Raw genomic sequence first — 24,487 nt, forward strand, 5'->3', positions numbered from 1 at the left:
TTCTAACTATTTTTTGCCGCTGTTTTTCATGAAAATATTTTTAATATATTTCTTCTTATTTCCCTTGCAGGGGACAGTTTCAAGAGTTACAACTCAACAAAGATTTGGCCGATTTCAGTCAAATTTGGCCAGAAGCTAGAAAAATATATAACCAACAGAAATTCGATAATATATTCTAAAAATTCTTTCCTTGAAAGCTATTTCCGTGCGTTCACTCCGCATGGTTTTCTCGCAGTTTTGAAAATGTTTTGTAACTTTTGAACGAAATCGAATTAAGGAAACCCCCGACACGTTTTTTAAGCTTTTGGGATCCTGACCTGGAGAAAAAAAAACAAACTTCCAAAATATAAAAATCGCATTGAGTTGGAACTCTTGAACGATGACCTGGACCTTCAAGTTCCAACTTTACGGAAAACCTGGGATTTTATTTTCTTGGAAAAGCAATGAAATATTTGAATACCCAGTTCTATAAGCTTTAATTTGATATGGGTTTTAGGTATCTGTGATGTAACTGAGAGACGCTATATCCTTTTAACTGAAGCCACCCCTGAAGGTACACGGTAACCTTAAAAATTTTGTAAAAAAATCAGGTCTCGATCAAATTCCCAAAAAAGTTAATCAACATAATAACAAACATTTGCTTGTCTCGAATAATGAGATTTTGTTCGGATTTGTAACACTTTCTTTGTAAGGCAAATTCTTTAAAGTATGGCCTAAAATGGCCGCTGAAAGCCCTCTCAGAGCGGTAAAACCAAGATGGTCGCACTACAGCTAAAATACGAATCGAACTGAGCTGAAAGTTATATTTATGTGAATCATTTATATAGACCATTCTTCTGCGAAAGTTTGAGGGATTTCATTTTTTCTCCTCCAAACGACGATAGTCACTATTTACAGAGGGCGGCTCTTGCACCCTCCACAGACGATCTCGAAAACGGAATGATTGACCAAGCCCTGTCCACAAAAACGGCTGTGGCGTTAATAAGCTGTCTCCTTTCAAAAATAAAAGGACAACAAATCACGTAATTTTCTCAATAGATGAAGGAACCACTATCGATTTTTCCAAATTGTTCAAGTCAAGTGAAGACAAATTGGAAAAATGGACACGTTCTATTCTATCTGGCAACCCATTCCCAACTTGACCATTCGTAGCCAATACAGACACATATTTATGGCTTCATAAAGCCAGTTAGGTAGATTTAGCGAACATGAGTCACCATTGCAATTCTCAAGCAACTTTAAAGATATTTCCATGTATGGCTTCCTATTGCGTTCTTCATCTCTATTAGTTATTTTAGAAAGCATGTACCTTTCATTGCTCCCATATCTCATGAGTGTCGTGATTAGATTTCATACCAATTCTTTCTCTTTCTTTTCTTTTTTTTTTTTTTTTTTTTTTTTTTTTTTGGGGGGGGGGGGTGGGGGGGCTTTCTTTTAACACAACTTTTTTTGGCGTTACTGTCTATCTAAGTCGGTTAGTTACGAGCCTTACCTTATCGTACTTACTTTCAGAGTTTAGGCACGCGCATCTTTACCATGGCTATAACACCAGAAGCCGTGATTTGTTGCGCCCTCCCTTCGCAAAAACTGCTTAGTATCAGGGGAGCTTCAGAATAAACGGTGCTCGAACTTATAACACCATCCCGAGAACCATTAGACAGGTAGAGGCGTTCAGTAAATTTAAAACCAAACAAAAGTGCCATCTTAAGCATTAACACCCACGGTACATGCTGCATTTATAACTTAATTATTTGTCTAGTTTTTTTTTGTTTTTGTTTTTTTGTTTTCTTTCTTTTTTCTTTTTTTTTTTTTTCGTTTTTTTTTTTTTTTTTTTTTTTTGTTTCAATGTTTTGTGTTTTGTCTTGTGCTGTGTCAGGGCTCCATTTAAACTAGCTTTGCTAAATTGGATGCCCCTGGATAAATATTGAATTAAATAAAATAACAAATAAAAAATCACGAGAGTGAATTATATCACTATTTCGTAGATGTGAACTTCCGTTAACATATGATGTTTCACCTATTTCACTTTAATATCAATTTTTAAGTAATAATAATATTAATATCAATTTTTAATTAACTTTTTATCATATATTCATCTTCCACTTGTAGATTTTAAACTTGCATAATGACCAACCTTGCATGGCTTAGCGGGTCACATAGCTCGATTGCCGTTAAAGCCTGTGCTTTTTGTCATGCTTTTTTTCTTCATGTAATTTTTCATGATTCAGGTAACTCAGTCAGTTACGAGCCTAGTCTTGTCTCGATTTCTTAATAATCACGAAATACTTCAGACTCAACTAAAGTGAAGCTAAAATGCATTAGTTCAATGGTTCGTGGTTTCATTGACCTCCCCCAACTGAGAGGCAGACAATCCCTCCAAGAAGGCATAGAACAGTACTAGTGAGTAAGGTGCTAGCTTCCTTTACTAAAGAAATTAAGAAAACGCACCGAGTGCATTGTTGAGTTATATAAGCACGCGGGACTTTTTAAGAACACGAGAGAGGTGCTTGAGAAGCATGAGCCGCGTCTGTTCTTAAAAAATCCTAAGTGCTTATATAACTCAACAATGTACGAGGAACAAGTTTTTTATTTCTTTTATAAAATATTAAGTAACAAAACAGGCATAACCACTTGTTTGAGAGCGAATTTTAATCAATCAACATCTATTCTCTCCTTACATCAACATTTTCTCTATTGGCTCAAAACCGGAATGAAAACAAAACGCTGCCCGTTTCGTCTCAGAATGTGTTTACAGCAAAATGACCTTCAACAGCTTCGACTATTATGTAAAAAGATCTCAAGTAAAATAAGAGAAAAAGTTTGAGAAATATGAACCACTTCACTTTGTAATTGGAGGTATATTTATGTTTCTTTGAACCGAGAGCGAATGAATATTACAGCTGCTGAACATGAACCCGTGCATTTCGTTGCGTGTGATGGTGGAGGTTGTTGAACGGCTGGCTGAAGCTGACATTTCTCCGGAATGAATCTGATGGACAGGCTGCAAGTGTTGTGGACACTCTTGTGCTGACTGCTAATTGACACTTGCAAAGCCGATGAAAACACATCCCGAAATGTGGCGATCCACCAAACCGGCTTCAGACCACAAGGAAATGGCTGTGGCCCTAACACAGTGGTTTGTGTAGACCTTGGAAACTGATGGCCTTTGTACTTATTTCTCTCGTCATATTTCCGAGCATATTGACGCCAAGAGGGCGGTTTTCGTACAAGATGTTGTTTGCCGTGTGCAATTCACTCCAGTCGCTCCTGGGAACTTGAAAAAAGGCATTGCACTTTGGGTCTAGCTTAGAAATGTACAGGCGTAGAGCTCTGTAGCCATCTGTCGCACTCTCTGTTTCGTACATTCGGGCCATTTTTTCAGAGCTAAACTTGTCTTGAAGCCGGTCTTGGTGGTTTTTCGTCGCCTCGTCGTTTGTTATCGTGACGTACCGCTTGTCTTGTTTGTCGACGGCAAAGGAAAAACTGGAAACTTTCAAGCTTCGCTGTCCTTCACGGCCTCTTCTCAGTACACCAGTATAGCACTTAGTGAAACCAAACATTTCTTAATAGAGACCATGGATTGCTCAAAGTTAACACTCGGCTGGCTTTCAACTTCTTCAAATCCTCCACTGGCATTCAACATGCGATTTGAACTTGTAAAGGCGGCTGAATTCAGCTTAAAATTTCTCATGAACGGCGGGTTGTTCAAATACCTTTGGATAGCATTTTTGAATGTAATTAAGGACGATTTGCTGTATTCGTCACCTTTCTTGTTTCTCGCTTCAGTTTAAAACCGAGAAAGGCTTTCGTCGAGCTATTTTTCATACATTTCTTCAAGTTCAGGTAAGGGTGGAACTTTTTGAGCACTCCATTCTAAGAAAAAAATTGGTTGTTTAGCTTCGTTTTTGATCGACCCCATGTTGGTTCATGTGCTTCCCAACGGACATAGAAGCTCAAGCTCTTAGATTGGGAAGCACATGAACCAACATGGGGTCGAGAGATCAACCATCGCGGACAATTTTTCGGTCCTCAAAAAGTAACGGAATAGGTTTGATTGCCTTATTTATGAAATGTTGTTTATACCATAGCTAAAACCATCGTTAAACGTGAAATCGGATTCGATTCGTACGAAAGTATTCTGCTAACTTATTTGCATAAAAATCAAGCACGCTGGAATGCCATCAAAAGAGATTTCATTTATTGAAACTCAACTATTTTAGCAACTCCGACATCAAACTTTTTCTTCATTCTTGATAATGATGTTTGAAACATCGAAACGTCGACCAGCGTTACTTTTAATTTTTCCTATAATGTTATTGTTGGCACTGAAAATTGCCACTTTAGTAACAGCTCCAGCGTACTAATTAAAATACTCTGTTTTTACTAAGGATTCTATTGATGAAATAAATACAGTTTTAAATTTAAAATTTTTCTTTCAATTTGTGGTGGTCTATGATATGTCTATTTGTGTACCTTCGTACCTTCAAAAAAATTTTACAACCCAGTTGGACTTTTGCTTCTACGTCACCTAAAAGTTGGTCTCTTTGTTCCTCAGTTAGGTCAGGAAACCTTTGCTCCTTTTCCCCTATTTGACCATTATCATTCCTGATCTCGTTGTCATTTGCTTGAGTATACAGAAAGTCGAAGTTGAGATTAAAGTGGGGAATTTCCTCAGCCATAATGGCGGACCGGCAGACTTTATTTGCTTTCTGTGTTTGGCAAATTTTTGTGACGTAGCTTGCGTGCGCTTGCTCTATAATGTACTCTTGTGACGTATGCTGCGTGCTTTATGGAGATATAATGAATTATCTTGGACCAATCAGAATCACCTTTTCATGTTGGCTATTTTATAATATCTTATAAGTTATTATTGAGCAGGGGTTAAAGAGCATCAGGTACGGTCAGAAGCCCGGAAACTGCTTTACTTAGTAGGTTAAATTTGGTTTTTGTTCTTGCGTCGCAAAACATTTCGAAGCCCAAAACACTATTTAAAGTTCACCACGTTCATTTCCAGAAATTTGATTTTTTTCACAATTTTTTTACTCTAGAAAATACCACTTATCGAGACAAAACGGATTAGAAAAAATACTCCACGGGATCGAAACTATTCGGAATTTGAGTAACGGAGCGGCTGGGGGGTCATTTAGCAGTCATATGGCCCTGAATGAGATTTATTCCCTGAATGGTTTCCTCGTTTGAGTAACAAGTTGTTACTAAGAATAATGACGGGGGCATTGATCATTTGAGTGCGGCGGGGTTGTAAATTCCAATTCTGCTCCGGCATACTTGGTGGCTCTGAATATCTGATTCATATATATTCGTCCTTTCCCATTTTATCGGAAGTAAGTACAGATCACGACTTCGCACCATGTGGAAGTTACGCTAGCAAGGCTAGCTTATCCTCTATCGTCTACCATAAAGGATTTTGCTAATGATATTGAAAGCTATTTAATAGATTTAGTTTTTATTTTTCAATGCTTTACAATTTACTCGTACTGACGTGTTTAAATAGAACTTCTATTTTCTTTCAGTACGATATATTGTGTTTAATTTTGTTTTACTGGATCTTCAAATATGACATGCGACGCAGTGTTAGAGAAACAAAAATGGCAGGGTATTTGAACATTTTTGGTCATAGCGTAACCAGATCTAGAGCCCAAGGTTGGCTTCGTAAATAAAACTCAAGGGAAATAACTGAATGAGGAGTATGTTAAAATGAAAGTTGCACGTATCATAAGGAAAAGCTTGAAGTTCGAACCTCCAGAATATTTAAATCCATTTTTAATAATATTTCCTTCCGGTGTTTATTTACGAAGCTTACTCACTAAGTTCCATGGAAATATACTAGTTTTGGTTAAGAAGTAATCGTCTGTTTATCGACGGAGTAAAACAGTTAAACAGAGGACATAATATAAAAGGTAATTTATAGTCCTAATTAATTTCTCTATAAAACGTTCGGAAGCTGAAGGACGTGGTTACTCAATCAACTTCGATTTCTAACAATAGGTACTGTACGCAGACAAGACGCCGATGGTCACGAAAACGTCAATAAATAAAAGAGTTAATAAGCAAAACAATGGCTGTGCACGTGCGTTAATGTTGGTACATCTCTTCACCGTCTTCCGCCAAACATGTACAACAACGTGAAATATCCAAGTTCAACGTTTTCTGGAGAACATGAGCACATGGCGGTAAATTTTTCATTCTCTGTGATAACTTGAAGACTCGTTCCCACCTGTTCAGTTACTGAATTGTTCGGCCATATTGTGCAAATTACCGGAATTGGAAAGAAGAACGAAGCAGTACCAGTAACTGGAACTTATGATTTCAAGTGACGTTTTCGTTGGCGTTCCCGTCGTGGTTGCGTAAGGTCCCCACTTTTTTCATCAGTTGTGACTCTGGATAAACAAATTAAGGAAATTCTTTTAAGGGCACTTTTCACAAATAGCTATCTTGTTAACGTGTCCAAAGATAAAATAAGTTTACCGTTCCTTATTATTAGCAATATATAGTCTATCATTACTTATAAAGTAAACGACACTCAGGATTGCTTTGCTTTTTCCTCTACGTTTTACTCGCAGTAAGTGTCCTCACAAATATGGCTTGTATTACAGTATGTATTTAAAGGCGAAGCATTCTGGAGCTTTTGGTATCTTTTGGTTAAAATCATGAAATAAGACTTCAGTCAGCTGCCAAATAATTATTGAATGACGAGAGGAAAGAAATCAAATCAATCCTTGAAAGGAACAACTCGTCATCTGTTCTAGCGCATTTTGAAAACAAACATGCGAGAGCTTGAAAAACATTAGCCTCATTGTTCCAATCCATACCAGCATGCTCTTTCTCTGGTCAGCGGCGCTAATAGACAGTTTAATTGCACAGGGGTGATATTTTATAACAAACTTGACAACAATTTCGTTGATTCTGCTGACTTGGGTTTTTGAAATTACAGCAAATTTGCGTGATACTTCCCCTTTAAGTACTGACATCGATTTACAATATGAAATACAATTTACAAATAATCACGTACAAATTGATCGTCGAAAAAGGAAAAACACTACATGTATATGCCGAAGACATTATATTCAGCAAAGGCTAATTGAGACTTCAAGATAAGATATGAATTAAACATCAGTTGTCTGCGGTTTCAATAAAAGGTATTTTCAAAATAAACCCAATGAATAGAAATAACTTTTCTTCGGACTCCCTCGCTGTCACTGCATTTCGCGGCATGTTCGTTTCATTCAAATGGTGGCGAATTAGCATGAAAGGTCCTATTACCTCCGATGGAGCGCTTCTACGTTTCTGTTCCTTGACGAACGAAGCAAAGTTGAAGGTTAATTCTATTGATGGCTCATTTTAAAATAAACGTGTTGTTCAAGGTAAGCAAATTATTCAAGGCAAACCTTAACAGAATTTTGAACATTTGAATGGAGTCTCAGTCTAAATTTAAATTACGCTCGAATTCGGTTCTACAGAAGAATTCAAAGCGGCAAGAGTTTAAAATTTGACGCAAGATTCTAAACTCCGGGAATTTCGTGAGATAAAATTGAACATTAAAACCTATTACGTGTAATATTTGTTCAAAGTAACCACACCTTCAGAGACTCCATTCTAATCGTCAAAATACCGGCAATGCACAAGGCAGTCGGGCTGTCAATGACATCTAATTGCAGAAACCTGAAGTTATTATTGGATCGTCGCGTAGAATTCCCAGTCAAGCGCGGTCAACCAAAAATATCCCGTCCGGGTGGGGGTCAGTGTTTTGCTGTTTTTTACCGTGGCATCACTGTATGAACTATACATGAAGTTAGGGACAATACATGATGTGTTACATGATGCTCCAACCATGATAAACAAAAAATATGGCCGCTCGATCCGTGAAATCTTCTTTACGAGTTTTCAAGACGTTTTCTCGAAAGTTTCTTCGCGCGGACCTCCCCTCAAGGGTTTGGCCTAAATTCAAAGGAAGAAGAAAAACACATTGCATGATATTCCTTGGTGTAAACGACTGTTATGGCTTTGATGGTATGCTATAGACGACAACATGTCCAGTGGTACCCTTCGCATTTTCCGCTAACTTTGGTCGTAAGCCATCCGTGAAAGTCCTCAAACGTGCTTCTCCATACAAAAATGGCGAGATTCAGCTTGATTTTTAGCGGAAAAAAACACAGCGATGCGATAACTTGGTGAAAATCTAAGGTAAGATCTTGAATATGATGTTTCTTGTCATTTCGATTCCGGTGGTACCCATTTAGAAATCGTTACAGATCAGCCACAACAAGAGGCAAAGATCTACTAAAAGTTGTCAAAAGCCTACAATTCTGCCATGTTTTAAAGACCACCAGGTGGCTCAAGCGTGACAAATGCTTGCAAAACTCCCGGATGTGACCGGGCATTCTACGCGACGCAAGAGTGGTTCTGCTTCATTACGGTTAGAGAGGATCAAACTTTGGAGGCGAATGCAGATTCTCCTCTTCAGAAACGCAGCTCCTTTCCGCAAAATATGGAAGCATTGTATCAGACAAGAGGAAAACTTTTCCCAGACGGACTTCATATAGGCAGCTCCTTTACCTAGAAGGGATTAAATAATTAGCTCCTTGATGTACTTTTTTGCCAGGGCGTTGTAATTTTCGAGACCAAGAAAGTAATTTATGGTCTACGTAATCGTCCAAAAATACCGTTAACCCAGGGCTGACAAATAAAGCTTGTTTAGTCCGAAAAAGAAACAAGGTAAGTTTTTGGTTACCTAATAACTGAAGCATATAAGCAAAAACAAATAAGGAGATAAAAGTTCCAATATTTCAATGAGTGGAAACGGGTTCAGCTGTAGGCTCGATTTGCGCCGCTCCCTCGAGTTCGGCTTTCCACCCCGCATTTTCCCGAACAGCGGCTGGTAATCGAACCTAGTTCAGCTGATGAGATGTTAAACATACTATCGAGGCTTACCCAAAGCAACCAGCAGAACTGAGCTATTCAGGACCACGAAGAGGACATTAACCAATACAGAGTCGTTTCCTTTGTGACGATGGGCGACATCACACGTGGTGTACACTGCTCCTAGGCATACGTCAAAGAAGATGACCCACAGCACAAAGGTTTGGAGTCGATCTTCAAACTTGTCTTTTATTGGGCGAAAGAAAGTGTAGGCCACTCCAAAAGAACTCACTGTGAAGATCTGTGAAATGCTCTCGGATCCAAAGAGAAATATTAACGAAATTAATATCAATTTACGATACATCTCTGTTATCTCCCAAAACCAAAATTTTTTCTTATAGTTTTCAAAGAACACTTTCAACCCGAAAGCAATTTCTCCATCCGACTTGGTTTCGCGATATTTGTAAACGAGAAGTAACATCAGGAGAGGAAATCCCACAGGATACAAGGCAAAAACGGCGGCAATGTGCCAGTACAACTTGTGTCGGGCAGTGAAACATTCGATGGAGTAATCGGCTTTCAAAAGGGAGATACAGTGATTCTTGTCATGTGTGAAGCAATGTGTGACACATGCGCCTGGAAGTGGTAGAATTTGGATAATTATTTTACTTGTCATAGGATATGAGGCCAGTAAAAATAAGAAAATGTTCCTATAGCAAGACTTCTTCAAACGAGATACCGCCCGTATTTCTTCCCTGCAGGAATGATTCAGCTTACTCTTGAGGTGGCGTTTTTTAAGAAAGAGGTAGATTAAAATAAGGAAAATAACTAACAGATTGACAGAGATAACCGAGAAAAACTTAATGAATTGGTCTAGTCGTAGTTTTGGAAAGATGCAGCTTAACGGAGCAAACTGCAAAATATTTCCTTCGAACAGTTTCAAACATTTTTCCATGGAGATCAATGTTACTGGCCACTGAACTCTCGTTAACGCCGAGAAAATACCACCAATGGCTTGGTAAAAGCCAATCACAATCTTGAAACAGGACATGACGACGTCTACGACAGTACGATTGTTCTCAGTTTTCTTTGAATCGCCCCACAGAACCATTAGAAACACCACAACAAAAAGCGCAATCACCGCAAAGGAGGAAATTATAGAAACAGTTAATCCCGGACATTTCAAGCAAGTGTTGAAGCGTAGGTAATAGCCATTAGTACAAGTAGCACAGAGTTTGCCTTTATATCCCTCGTGACATTCTGAATCAATTCCACCACTGCATGAGCCAGAATATGGACATTCTACTGGTTTTGGCAGTGACGGGGGAAATTTGGATAACCTTTCATCGTAATCAGCCCCAAAGCAATGAATGTTGTTGATGAATTTTTTATAGCTGTCCTTTTCACTTGGCTTGGACCAGTTCCAGTAATAACTGGGCGCCAATATTGCTGTATCGTTTACACAGTTTATGTTCTTGAAGGGACACGCTGAACATGGCCCAAAACGATCCATGCGGTAAAAGCCGTGCAGACATCTACAAGCACGATAGCCAGCAGTTTGATTGGATAGGGTACCTGTTGAGAAGATCATTGTTCATTAATAATTTTCGAACATTATCATTGCAGCGGTTTTCTGGAATGGTTATGCTTTGAGACATGATATGGTCTGTACCAGCACCAAGTATTAATCTATGACGAAGATAGTGTGGATTATACGATTTGTTCCTGCTCGTTATCTGTTAAAAAGAAAAAAACACATTATTGCATGGTGTGATTTGTGCGTGTTCGCTTGAACAGGACTGATCCAAAGTTCAAACCGGGGGAACGTTTTTCCAATTGTTTCGCTATGTCGCGGAGAAACAAATCCGATTTGAGGGTTGAATTTTATAGTGAAGCTTAAACTAGGCTTCAGCGACAACATTACAGATTCAGATTATATAAAGGTCTTGTTCCGCAAATAGCCACAAAGCTAGTCGACGCGGGACAAGACGAGCACGAGAACATAATGGGAAAAAAATACAGTAAACATGCTGGAAAATTTAACTTTTACGTAATAACGCAGATTTAAATAAGGCTTTACATCAAAATTAAAGTAAATTATATGTATTTTTTTTATTATCATTAATATTACAATAGAAAAGAGATGAAAAGGGAAAAGGAGAATCAGATTATACTGGCAAAGAGAAGGACATGGATGATCAGTTTTTCATTTGGTTAATTATCGTTTCCACTTCAATATAGGAGTCTCCAGTTTCAAGTATATCAAATAGCTTTCCTTTTAGGGATTCTTTAAAGATTTTTTGTACTTTTTTTTTAGAGTTGCAGGTATCCCATTCCAAATCTTGACCCCAATACGCGAGAATGCATTTGGTGTGGCATTAATGCGAGATTCCTTTGTATAAAAATGATCAGAGGTAGAGGAACGCGTTTTATAGGAATGGGCACTAGAAATTCGAGAAAACAGATTTAAAATATTTCTTGGGGCAGTGTTTTCGTTTTTCGACAAACATCCTGTGTGCTGCTAGGATTTAATGGTCAATGCGTGGAATATGCGCAACGCAGTAACCGTCAAGGTATCTTTTCAGCCTGGTGAATAAATGAGTGCGAGCTGGAATTGGCTCACGGTGGTTACCTACGACCATACTACTTACCGTATGGACAAGCCCAGCAGTCAGTTGCACTTTTACCAGGAACACGCTCCAGGGAGACAAACGTACCAACACTGCATCTTTTGCATTCTACCTGCCCCATTTGGTCTTGGTAGAAACCTCCTGCAGATACAAAAGAAGTAGACAGTTTTAAAGCTGTATTAATGGCATCGTAAAAGGAAAATGGATTGCTTTTACCAGGAACGAAAGGTAAGCAGAATTTTAAATGACTTTAAGGATGCTGGAGATAAAGAATAATGCGACTGGTAGCATGCACTAAAAAGAAAGAGAGAAAAAAAGAAAGAAAGAAAGAAAGAAAGAAAGAAAGAAAGAAAGAAAGAAAGAAAGAAAGAAAGAAAGAAAGAAAGAAAGAAAGAAAAAAAGAAAAAAAAAAAAAAAGAAAAGAAAAAGGAAAGAGAGAAAAACCTGAATGCATCACCATCCCACTCTATCTACCGATCATCGAGAAGACAACGTCTATAGACATATCAGGAATTTTATCTAGGTTTCTTTATGATAAACATATTTCCACTTTCCACGGTTCGATAAGTTATGCCTAAGGCGTCATGTGGCGATATAAAGAGAAACCATTTCAATATGAAGGTGGATTATTTAACAATTATTCCCCGAAAGCGAAGTAAATATTGGTGAATATTCCCCGAGACGAAGTCGAGGGGAATATTTACAAATATTTATTGAGCCTGAGGCGAATATTTGTTTTAGTATAATTACTCAGGTGATTATCAGAGAAAAACAAGTACCGTCCAAAAAATGTAGATTTTGTTTGTTTCTTTCAAATCGTCACGCGTCAATGAACAGAGACGCGCAGTCTGCCGATCACATGCTCAATCGAAATCACATGCGCAATCGATAAACTGTAAACGGTCTCAAGCAGAATGCAGTATTCTTTAACTGTCGCTTCATTGAGACGAAGCACTGACTTATGTGAATGAATGTTGGGTTTCTCCGACCCGTTTACCAAAATAGATGGAGATGGACCAGGCTGTTTGGTGTAAAATTCGAGCCGGGATCACAAGTGTTAGCGATAGCATTTTATTGCACAATTTCTTGTTGACATGATGGCTTCGCCGGTTAACGGACATTTATAAATTGCCCCCGGAGATAAGCTGCTTCAGGTAGGAATTAAGTCATTTGTTGGCTTCACTAAACAAGTCCACGGTTGTCGCAGATGAATATTTTTTGTTGTGAGGCGGTGACTTTAGATGGTGGTCGAGAGCCGCTCGAACCGACAACAAACTAGTTTTCAGATGATAAAAACTGTTTTCTTTTCTCGTCACTGAAACGTAAAACTTAGAGAGACATTTATTCATCTTGTTTACATTCTGTCTTAAACTCGTTTTGTTTGTGAAATATTCTTTTAATAAAGAAATCTTGCTCGAATTTAACTTAATTTGTTGTCTTTATTTTAAGTCATCTGATCGACATCGACAACATGCAATTTACAAGGGTTTTCTTTATAACAATTAGCAAAATTTTCATCTCTTGCCTTCGAAAAGTATCACCTCGGACTTAGCTGCATCTTTAGTGCCTTTCGGAATTGCATTTTCTTCTATCCTATTTACTTCTTTTTCAGAAACGTCAACAAATCACTAAGCGGCCATTTTGAAAGTTAGTGCTCCCGCTATAATCACCTCGCGCGAGGTGATTATAGCAGGATATCACGCAATCCACGACCAATACGATCAACAGAATCTCTATAATCACCTGAGTAATTATACCAAAATGCTTTAAACTGTTTCCAGTTGGGAGGACAAAACATGTCACTATAAAGTCCTTCATCGGTTTGCTGGATGTATATGAACTCAGCAATAAAAATGGAGGGGAGACCTATAGAACTGTTTATTACAAACTATAGATATATCTTTGTAGAAAGGCAAATCACATCGAGATATAAGATAAATACTAAAAACTGGAAGATATCAAAGACAACTTAGGCGATAAGGTTTTACATGTTATCAACCCTAACGGTCATTAAATGAGGGGATTATTCTCATTCAGTGTCAAAATAGAAAAGACTACCGTCGCTTATACGAATTTTTTTTTTTCCAGAGTATAATACAACTTCAGTTGCGAAAAAAAGGCCTGAAAAAAATCATTCGTAATTGAAATGTATAATTATATATATTTTGCTTTATTACCTCACTCCCATGCATTTATAACAGTCACGAAAAATGACCACATCTAAGTTGGATCGACAGCTCAGTTGCTAGAGCGCTGCTCAGCTATCACAGAGGGCATGGGTGTAAATGCCGTTAGAGTCTGAAATTTTTCAGGCCTTATTTTCACAACTACTTACCTTGCGTACCGATACCGGTAATACTCACACATTTGTCACTGAATTACCTATCTTAATTACCTGCAGGGCACGCCGCACAAGATCCATCGCCGTTATAGAACCCAGCAGTGCAAGGGCTGCAGTTAAAGAAATTTGCAAAAACTGCGTCTCTTTGGCATTCAAACCCCGTGCAGATAAATCCACTTCTACGGGAAAGTATAACGTCGTCATCAAGCAGGATATGAAAACTTGTTGAAGGAGCACAGTCACTGAATGAATAAAATACCATTATCGAAACTTCCCAAACAACAATATGAAACTAAGATAGTAAAGGACAAAACAATGATTGTTGAAGGACGAAGGCCAAAAGTGGGGGAGGAGGAGGGGAAGGGGAAGTGGGCAAACGCCAACGAGGAAGTAAGAATTAAGAACAATATAGTTCTAGCAAATTGAGGGCACTGAGTGATAATGATTTCAGAGCGCGTTCGTATTCTAATGATACTGAAACAAATACCTTGCAGACAGTTATTAAATAAACTTAATTTTGCCATTAATTGTTACCTTCGGACAGATCTTATAGTGTAAGTAAAGCGCCAACAAGAGACACCAACACACTGGACCAAATACTAACTAATATGTCGGAACTATACGAAAACGCCAAGAATCTACTACCCATTGGTCTTTCGGACCACCAGTGTCTGATATTGACACCAAAAATCAGGCAAAGGATCCCCGATTTGCTCAGGGAAGCCCGAGTGATGAAACAAGGAAATGTAAATGCAATTGGCCGACAACTTAATCTTGAGGAATGGGAGGCAGTTATTCCTCAGAAGACGCCGGACGTCGACGACAAAGCATCCGCTTTCAACCTTATTCTCATCAACATCTCGGATGACACTATGCCACTGAAGACCATCCACATGTAACCTTCCGACAGGCTGTGGATTACACCATTTATAAACTCTATGGCGTGATACGCGAGAAACCAAAAAAAATTACGTTCAAGGGCACCAAATAAAATACGAGCAGGGAGTCAAGAAAATTGCACAGCTAATTAATAATTCAAGCGGAAATTATGAACAAATCGCACGATCTTCGCAACAGTAAGCCTAGCAAGTTACATTGTCCAATCTCTACATCTTCTGGTGCTAGACAACAACCTACGAGTAATGGCGAATTAAAGATGATCTCCTTGACGTATTTACTGTACCTTGGAAAGACCGCGAGCCATCCGCATTGTTGTTTAATTATCTAGATGACAGCCTTAAAGATCGTACCCCGTCTATCCCTAATATCGGTCAAGTAAAAGCTGAACTTAAACGTTTGAATCCGAAGAAGGCCGCAGTAGAGGACAGAGTCCCTGCTTCGGTTCTAAAACAATTTCATGAAGAACTTGCACCTGTAATCCATGAAATTATCTGTACTATTCTCCAGCAAAGCAAGATCCCACATCCATATAAGTATACTTTCATTCCGGTACCGAAAATGAGTAATCCAATGGGCATAAATTACGATTTTAGACAGCCAGTAATGATACTACCACAAATTGCCAAGGTACTGGAAAATTTCAGGTCAGCTTAAATAAAAATGATCTTAAACTTATCAACAGTCAACGTGCATTAACTCAAGAGAGATCTATTGTTACAGCCCTGGCATGTGCTTCCAAGCCTGCTTCAACGCTACAGACCGGGGAAACCAGGTTTAAGGTATGCATATTATCATGCTGCTTCATTGTCCAAGCTTGCTTCTATGGAAGCGTTGTAAAGTAAAGCTACTGGTTAGGCGTTGTCTAAACCTGGTCGATGTATCGCAGAGGTACCGCAAGGTGGAGTTATATCACCCACACTTTTCAATGTTCACATAAACGATACTGAATTGACATCGACACTGATTTACCCATAGCAATGTGCGATTGCACACAATACAAGCTTGTATCTCCCAACTCATACAGTCGCATGCAGAATGTAATGTTCCGCCTGAAATACTGGACTGAAGCAAAAAAATGGAGCTGAACGCTGAGAAAACAAAGAAATGAAGAATTGTGGATCTCTTAAGTCAACTCAGTGGCACAGCGCACTAAGATTTAGCTTGTTTAAGTCACCGGCCATAATAAGTCCAGCAGATGGTCGGTCCACAAGTACAGAGTCCGCACCTTGGCTTAAGCAGTCCAACATTTTTCGCTTACACTCCTTGCATTACCAGGAGGGTAATAGATATCAGGAAATAGAATGACGCTAAGGTTTCGGTTTTCGCGGTGGTTTGGTCTGTTGGTGCGTTGATAACTAGTGGGTCGAAAGTAGCATTTGCTTTCATATTAATTTTTACAACCATATGTGGTTAAAAGGTTCGGCCATTTTATAAGCCAATAATCAGAACCAAACCTTACGAAAATGGAGTTTTCTTCGGCTCATAACCTTGTTTACATTTGTAATTATTCATAAGATCACTTCGGGGATGTTCTTAAGCCCATCAACTGATTTTTTTTTTTTTTTTTTGAAATGTTCAGAAAAGTATTAAAAGGGAAAGTAGATAATGAGACTGAGATTCAAATAGACCTGTAGTGCATGGTTTCACGATTTGTCTATACGTGAAACAGGAATATGCAATGGCAAAAGCCAATAATAGTCTCTCATGTACTTACATAAATGAAGTGTAATTTCCACGAGGAAGTTGACGAAGCCATTTACATGTTATTGACCTGAAACAGATTATAAATTTTTGCATGCTGCTGTTATTGTATAAATGCCCGAAATCAAAAGCACAAGTTATCACTGGCAAAAAGTTTCTACATTAATTAACGTGTACATGAGCAAGTTGCAAACCTGACATATTCTCAAAAAAAAACTAGAATGGGTTTTTTGGGAAAATTCCGTGGCTTTTTATTAGTGCTGGTATAACACTGAACGGCGTAATGATTTCATATTAAAAAAAATCAATATTAGCTCCCACAACATCAAGAAGCAGTTTAATATATTAAATTATCAAGTAACATAATGTTCATTTTCCGGCAGTCTTTTAAACTTACAGTTTGGTTTTGGCTGTCATGTCATTAAATACACCATCTGGTAGGGATGTGAACGGATTATCAAAAAGTGTTCTGGAAGAGAATAACACAATTATTTTTGGTTCATACAGTCTTACAAAATTAAGCTCTGCAAGCTAGAAATACACTCGTCATCTTTGAATGTAAGGTTCTCACACGTCTATTTTGTAAACTGTAAGATGACGATAGTTCCTTAGTGTTTACAAGGCAAGCCTATCTTCCCCAAATTCCGAACCAACTCGGTCAAAGAGTGCTATTTTCTTCGAAAAGTAATAAACCTTCGTGGTGAAAACTATTAAATAATAATTTTAATGGCGCAAATGCTTAATAAACACTGAGATAATGTGTACAAGATTCAACGGGACCGCAAGGCGCTCTAGTGATATTGTTACTGGCTCCTCGATACGACTTACAATATTTCCAGATCGTGGAGACCATTAAACGCTCTGTGATTAACACCGTTGATTGTATTACTATGGAGGAACCTAAAACAACAAAACCAGTAATGTTTAAAATGTTGCATTACAAAAAGGTGTTACGTCCATCAAGGCTGAGAGGTATTACGTCTTCTTTTTAACCCTCGGTATTTGCCTAGGTGTTACGAGAAAAAAACACTGGAGAAAGACAAATAGTTTTCCGCAGCAGAGAATGTGATTTTGCAAATATCTTATTGATCAACTGCACGGTTAGAAGAACGTCAAGGATAAACAGTTAACAGTAGTTTTTTTAGAAAACAAAAGCATTTCCTGAGTGCAAAAATGGGTTTCAGACTCAACTAACAACGTTAGTGTTACTTATAATGGCAAGATAAGGCAATTTATCTCAATAAGGAACATTTTGAAACACTCCTCAGCTGTATACAAAATAGCTTGATTCTCGTAAATAAATGTTCTAATGTAAACTCAGCTTTTGTAAAGCATGTTGACATTAGCAAACAATTAACCGACTTTTAAGCACCATTTTACAAATACGGCTTCACCGTTATGTAAAGAATTCATTTTCTCGATTTGGCGCACGGCTATGGAATTCTTTACTGGATAATATTGGAAAGTCTGACAACAGACAGCAATTCAAAAAACAAATACATGAAATCTAATCAACATTTTAAAAACGAAAATGCTTACCTTACACCTTCTTCAATTCTTGAAATAATGAAAAGCTTGTGAATATGTAACAATCCTTTAATTTCTATCAGCTAGAGAATCTTTTTTTTTTTGGTCAATTCAGTTGTAAACACCAAATGTTAATGTATTTGTATTTAGTTTTGTATAAACATACCTACCCGCCTCGACTAGCTTCAGCTATTTGCGAGTAGGTATATAAACACCTTGTAATTGTCTATTTAATAAAGTGTTGATGTTGTTGTAATAAAGTGTTGTTGTTATGTAACACTTTACAATGACAACTATATTTTCAACTACTTTGTAACGGAGCAAGAAACTTAGAGTAGTGGATTACAACAGCTAGCTTTCTCACTTTTGTATCTTGTATATTACTAACAAGGATCGCAGAGAAGTGTCAACAAAAGTATTGTTCGGGATAGACTTTAGTTTATTTTTGATCATCATCCTGCAGAAAAGACATAATGATGAAAGATTGCAAATACATAAGAAACTTAGAAGCCATTGTCTGCTTTAACTTTGTTACCTTATAAAGTAAGCTATGTTTTAATGACTTTACTTCCCTCCATATCATCAGGACCAGTTCAGGAAGCTTTCCTAAGTAAGATGTATTCTATACACTGTTTAAGAATAGTCCCTTGTTGGACTAACAGTAGACTATTGTTTAGAAAAATTCTTAGTATACATCTTAACTTAGCAAGGCTTCGTGGGTCTGATCTGGCCACAAAAAAGAAAGTAAAACTGACGTTCTTGAAAAACAAACAAACAAACAAACAACGCAATTTACCAATTGAATAAAGATTCAGATGATATTGAAATTAACTCACAAAGTCTTTAGACCTTTAAGTCCAGCAAACGTGTCAAAGCTGATTTGGGTGATGTTGTTGAAATTTAATCCTCTTCAAAATAATAGGAAGAAATACAACAAGGTAAAGAAACAGTAAATTTGGCATTGTTAAGTCAGAACGTTTTGTTAAAAAATTGACCTCTAAGGTTACTGGATACCTTCGCGGGTGTCCTTCACGAAAAAAAATATATGCGCGCTTTCTTAAATGCAACAACCATAAACTATATATCAGTACAAAGCTAATGAATTGTACTATCCGGTAAAAATTATTTCGCTTTGATTTTTTGTAGCCACAAGGAGAGTGCGTCCCAAAATCCCAAAACGACTGATGTCTCTTTGAGTGAATTTATCGGGTATGGAATTCGACCGCAGAATCAAAACTACTGCATCATATCAATCACAAGGCATTAATCTTCAAAAAAGTGTGAGGTTTTTTCGATATTCCTATTGGTTGCTTCGCAATTTTACTGTCAATTTTGATAATCAAACACTCACCGATACGTTTTACGACGAAGGCCATTGCGGGAGATCAATTTTACAAAATGGAAATCACTCACACAGTTTTTTTGCTCGGTGTCTTGGAAATCGTCGGGCCAAATTTCAGGCAATCCGTCAAATTCTTGTACCGTATAAATTACTTAAAAGAAAGCACACTCGCGTAAAAAACGAAGTAGGTTTTTTCCGCTTCTAAAGGTTTACAAACATTTCACGCCCTTGTTGCGCCTTATTTCAACACTGTGGATGCCGCCGACGTCGAAAGCAAATAGAATTACAGGAGACCTACTGCTGAGTCCCCTGAGATTACTGGTGTTGCGCCGGAAGCCTGCGTGACTGCAGTTCTATTACCAGTCAGAATTTCTCGGATTTCCTTGCGAAATGCCGGACAGAAAAAATTCTTCGAAGAAAAGGAAAACTGCAGTGGCCTCGAAGGTGAGCACCATCGATCGGAAAGAACAGCTGCAGGCAGAAATGCGGTCACTGGGGTACGTTGAAGGACTATTTATAGATATCATTATCCATGCGAATAAATTGCCGTCGCAAGCTTGCGGTTGATATCCGAGTTTTTCTGTTTTTGCAGGTTTGATGGAGATATTTTCACCCGCAACCTGGAGGCCAGCGTTGAGCGCAATATGTGAGGAGGGAAAGGGCCTCAAAGAACTCGATATATAGATTATTGTACCTGGGCTTATGCGCTACGCATTTATGGTTAAAGAGTTTTTCGCCATCCTTCATCGGAAACTTTCTTCTTCTTTTTCTTAGGACCAGTTTTTTTCTAAGTTTTCAAACACGGACTCTTTTCTGTCATATTTTTCGCCATACACGATACGCAAAACGAACACAAGCGAAAACTTGGTGTGAATAAATCACAAGCTGCAAACGTAAACAAAGGGAAGAGAGGCGTCATGAAATGAACGACTCCGGATGTTTTACCGCGAAAAACATCACGGGAAGCCCTGACGCTGACACATTTTAATTGGCTTATAGCAGTCTGGCGGGTGATAGAATTCCATTTGAAAAACTCTCTTGTTGATAATTCGCGCACGTCTCAAGATTTGTAATATATTTTTTTCTTGAAAATGAAGCGAGACTAGTAATGTTTAATTTGGCCTCAAACTTTTTTGGCAAAAAAACGTCTCTCGAAGGTATCCGGTAACCTTAAGACACAGAGTCTCCGAGCTGTCCTCCCCCAACTACCCTTACGTACCCCCCACCCCTTCATCCCCCCCTCCCATCACTCCCAGCTCAAGAAGACAGAAAACACCAGGCTGAATATGCTTAATTAAAAAGATCACAAAAGTATCTTATTTGTACTCGGCTTTGATTATCATAATACTGAAAATTAGATCCGTGTTCTTTTTGTGTGCTGTGATGCAGTTTGTGCTTTTTTTTTTTTTAACCTTTTTTTTTTTTTAATGTGAAAAGTTTTGTAATTATTTTAATGTAAGTGACAGCCTTGTTTATTTTCTTTCTACTATCTGCGAGTAATGTAAGAAGTGTTAGTTGTAATTATTTTAAAGTTAGTTTTAAGCGTGAATACTACAAAAAAATTCCAACTTTTCCCTCAGTGAAATGAATCAACAATGTTGCTCACTCTAAAAGGAAAAAAATGAATGGAATTAAATACCTCTTTTATGATTTAGAAACAATATAAAATTTCAATTACTCACAAAAACGCCAACTGCTGTAGTTCAATAAACATGTTCTTTGGTAGAGAGTGCAGATTGTTGAAAGATAAGTTACTGAAAGATATAAAATACGCCGTATATTCAAAATACCATGATCTATTGTGTCAATATCAAATAAATGGTCACATCGTATGGCAAAGCATGGCAATCGCGATGCCTCCAAATTGAACTTGTTTAGTAATTTACAACGGTTTTCTTCTGAAAAGGCAATAAAAAGGTTATTATCTAAAACCAGGCTTTTAAAGTTTATAATTAATTTGAAGAAAATTAATTAATGCGACATGTGCATTTTGCTTTTTACCAATCCGTCCCTCAGTATTTTATTCTATTGACTCACCTAACTGCAGATCTAAATCTGAAATGAACCATTTTTTTAAACGTTATTTTATGTCAATGATGCATCATTCAGTGCATGACACAGGTAAGGTAAAAGAAAATCAGAGTGCTCCTATCAGGCGAGAGTCGAACCTAAGAACGTATAGTTTTATAGTTTTCAAATGCTTCAAACATTCCGAATTTTTCACAACGTGCGACTTGAATGGGTCTTTAAGTAGCGTTGTTGATTATTCGGGTTGTTTACTTCCAAACTTTAATCATTTTTTTAGTACAAAAGTTAGGCACTCAAGCTACAGCATAATTTGAAGATTTTCTTATCTGAATACCAAAGAATGCATACAAGACCTGTGTTTGCCAAATAACGTTGGCTATCGCGCCGAAATCGCTGAGACATCTTTATTCAATCTATACAATTTTCCAAATCGTGTCTGATTCGTTCGGATTTGTTTTTACTGAGTTTTCTAACTTGTTTCACAAAGGCATAATGGGCTACTTTCAACCCTTTCAACCTTCCTTTCTATTCTCAATGTAACAGTTCTTAACTTACAATACTTAAGTTAATTAAACGTGAATAAAAAGATTATTCCTACTGAGCCTTGTTGTCCAACTTACAGCCATCCTCTGACATGAAACTTCTGAAATAAATTTGTTGGTAAGTGTTCAATCTGATTTTCAGCCAGTTTCCTGAAGGATAACATGATAAGTTGAATTATCAGTCAAATTTTTTATTTTATGTTCTAAAGCTGAGTGAAATACGCTAGACCCAAAATTCACTTAGTATATACATTAACTATTATTACATCCGAGCACAAAACAATCTCGCACCCAGACGGTCGGAGCGGCATTTAGATATTTTGTTCTTATGATTTTACTTACAGAACCCAACAGTCTATGGCCCCTGACATTCCGAGTCGTGATAAATCGGTTATCCGGTTGCTTGAAAAATCTCTGAGACAAAAATGAGACAAAAAAATACAAATATAAATAGAAAACAAAAAAGAGTGAAACAAATAAATAGTAATCGCAGTTAAGTGAAAGAAAACACTAACTAACTGGTGATTAGAGCCCTTCAAACTGGGGACTGCCATTGTTAAAAGCTATTACGATCGGCAATTTAGTGTCAATAACTTATAATCAAAATTCAATAAAGATAGAAAGGATTGCGTTCGCTTAGTGGGCCTTAAGAGTTAAGGTAAACCATCACGGTTTTTAGCCATTAATAGGAAACAATTGGTTGATACCACGTGGAAATTGGATGTTCTTAAAACGCATATTAACTCCTTCCCCAGGGGAAACACTGATAGTGGCAAGACTACCTAAATAAATGCTTTATACGTACAACTTTGAGATAGTTTTACTGATTCCAGACAGATCTGGGACTGATGTCAGTAGGTTGCGATGTAAATACCTGTTGGTAAAACGGTGAAAGGTTATCAAATATGCCTTTGCTCATTTCATGCCATTTAGTACTTCCCTGTCAAATGACTATTGACAGTTTAATATTCAGTTGTTTCATTACTGTCGGTTTCTCTCATGTTAACAGGTTAAAAAAATTTCATACTGTTCAGCAAATTTTCTTTTTGTCGTTAAGTAGTCATTTGATACATGCAACGAGTCAATAACTACATTTTTTTGATTTGAAAAAGCTACAACGACAGCAACAACTACACTTGGGATCATTGCAGCAATCTGCCCTTGAAATGGTAAATGTGTTTCGTGTAGTCGACCTAGAGCCAGCAGAAGGATCATACAGGAAACCAACTTTTTCATAGATTTCTCCGCTTGCATTTTGAAGGTAAAGAAGATATAGCCTTGAAATTCCTTTGGAAAATCACTGATGAAAAAATGTTGTAAAGACTCTATTTACTTATTTATTTATTTATTTATTTATTTATTTATTTATTTATTTTTATTATTATTTTTTTAATTGAAAAAGTGGTCAGTTTGAAATCTTGAAAAGTTGGTGCAATAAATTGGCCGTGTAATCAAAGTAAAAATTAAAGGAAAAATGCATCACTTTTTGAAGTTAATACGCTTTAGTTGATATTTTTGGAGAACCGCTTCGAACCATGGAAAGAAAACTTTTCATGTGCATGACATCGAACGAACATTTTGGTCCTTCAAAGCAGGTAGTGGGATAAAGAGATTTGGTATCAGAACGATTTCGGATTTGGATTTGTGCCAGGTGATATGTTGCTATTTTGGTTGTATTGGCCAAGGGTGAAGAGAAAAGTCGGCGACCGGAGCAAGCCAAGTATTTCCGTTCCCTCCCCACACTTAGTTGAGCCTCTTCTACTTGCCAATTTTTCTCCTCTCCCTTTATCACACTTAGGAGCCGGTGTTGTGAGGCTAAAGTTCAACGTCGATTGCTTTCTAAATGAGGGCAGTAACGTTAGGTAAGGGAAAACACACACACACACAAGAAGTGCTCGATATCTACAGACTGTGAGATCTTTCGTTATTTTGACAAGGATTGACCAGAATCCACCAAGACCTAGCACGAGACATAATTTCACAGCCGCCAATATACACGTGTATCAACTTCTTCCCTGTCAGCGGGCAGTAATTGCCATGACATTAGTTTAATCTTACAACTTCGCTTACAATCGGCTAAGAAATTTCATTCGTTTAAATGTTCCGTCAGCTATCTCGTCGATTCTGTTATCGCTAAGATCCCTGGAAAACACAAAGAGCAGGCAATACATTCAGTTTTTACCGGTTTTATAAGCTCAGACAAGATATATTTTCACGATATAACGGTTGCTTTTAGTGTTTCACGTTACATCGTAGATCCTTAATCCGTAGGTACCTTAATCCATTATTTGCCACGAGACAGCTCGGGTACTAAAAGAGCAATGGGGGTATCCTTCCCTCGCGGTTGCCAAGAAACTATAAATCTTTGTTCAAACTTCAAGCTGCATACATTTAGAAGTGAATGGAACCACAAATGCTGGTAAACATTCTTTCAATAGAGCTACTTACAGGACCGTTAATGCATCACCAAGCCCTTCCAACATGCCTTTCTGTATGCGAGACAACTGATTATAATAGAGGTACCTGTAGGAAATTAAGCAATCCGCCAAAGACCATTTGAGTAAACAAGGAAATATTCATGTTTGCGTGTACTGTTATG

The 24,487-nt window shown here is 37.7% G+C and overlaps 1 protein-coding gene across 5 annotated transcripts in view; it reads right to left on the bottom strand.

Annotated features, from left to right (window-relative positions):
- The window catches only part of LOC146451856 (uncharacterized), a 149,701-nt gene that overhangs the window by 108,615 nt on the left and 16,599 nt on the right, over positions 1 to 24,487 (bottom strand). For 2 of the 5 annotated variants that reach the window (XM_085098540.1, XM_085098545.1), the window contains exons 9-13: positions 24,337 to 24,411; positions 23,959 to 24,030; positions 22,694 to 22,762; positions 22,231 to 22,302; positions 21,967 to 22,038 (exon numbers count right to left, since the gene is read on the bottom strand). The exons of 2 other annotated variants lie outside the window; for them this stretch is intronic. In XM_085098540.1, the coding sequence (XP_084954666.1) occupies positions 21,967 to 22,038; positions 22,231 to 22,302; positions 22,694 to 22,762; positions 23,959 to 24,030; positions 24,337 to 24,411 (360 nt within the window). Of the gene's footprint in view, positions 1 to 8,637; positions 10,453 to 11,528; positions 11,649 to 13,902; positions 14,091 to 16,462; positions 16,520 to 16,846; positions 16,919 to 17,277; positions 17,350 to 18,364; positions 18,434 to 18,812; positions 18,885 to 21,000; positions 21,073 to 21,966; positions 22,039 to 22,230; positions 22,303 to 22,693; positions 22,763 to 23,958; positions 24,031 to 24,336; positions 24,412 to 24,487 lie in introns of those variants that run through there. One more of the 5 variants, XM_085098544.1, reaches the window with a different exon arrangement.

The sequence above is a fragment of the Pavona decussata genome, unplaced genomic scaffold (assembly GCF_977016875.1).
Source record: "Pavona decussata unplaced genomic scaffold, jaPavDecu1.1 SCAFFOLD_383, whole genome shotgun sequence".
Classification (NCBI taxonomy): domain Eukaryota; kingdom Metazoa; phylum Cnidaria; class Anthozoa; order Scleractinia; family Agariciidae; genus Pavona; species Pavona decussata.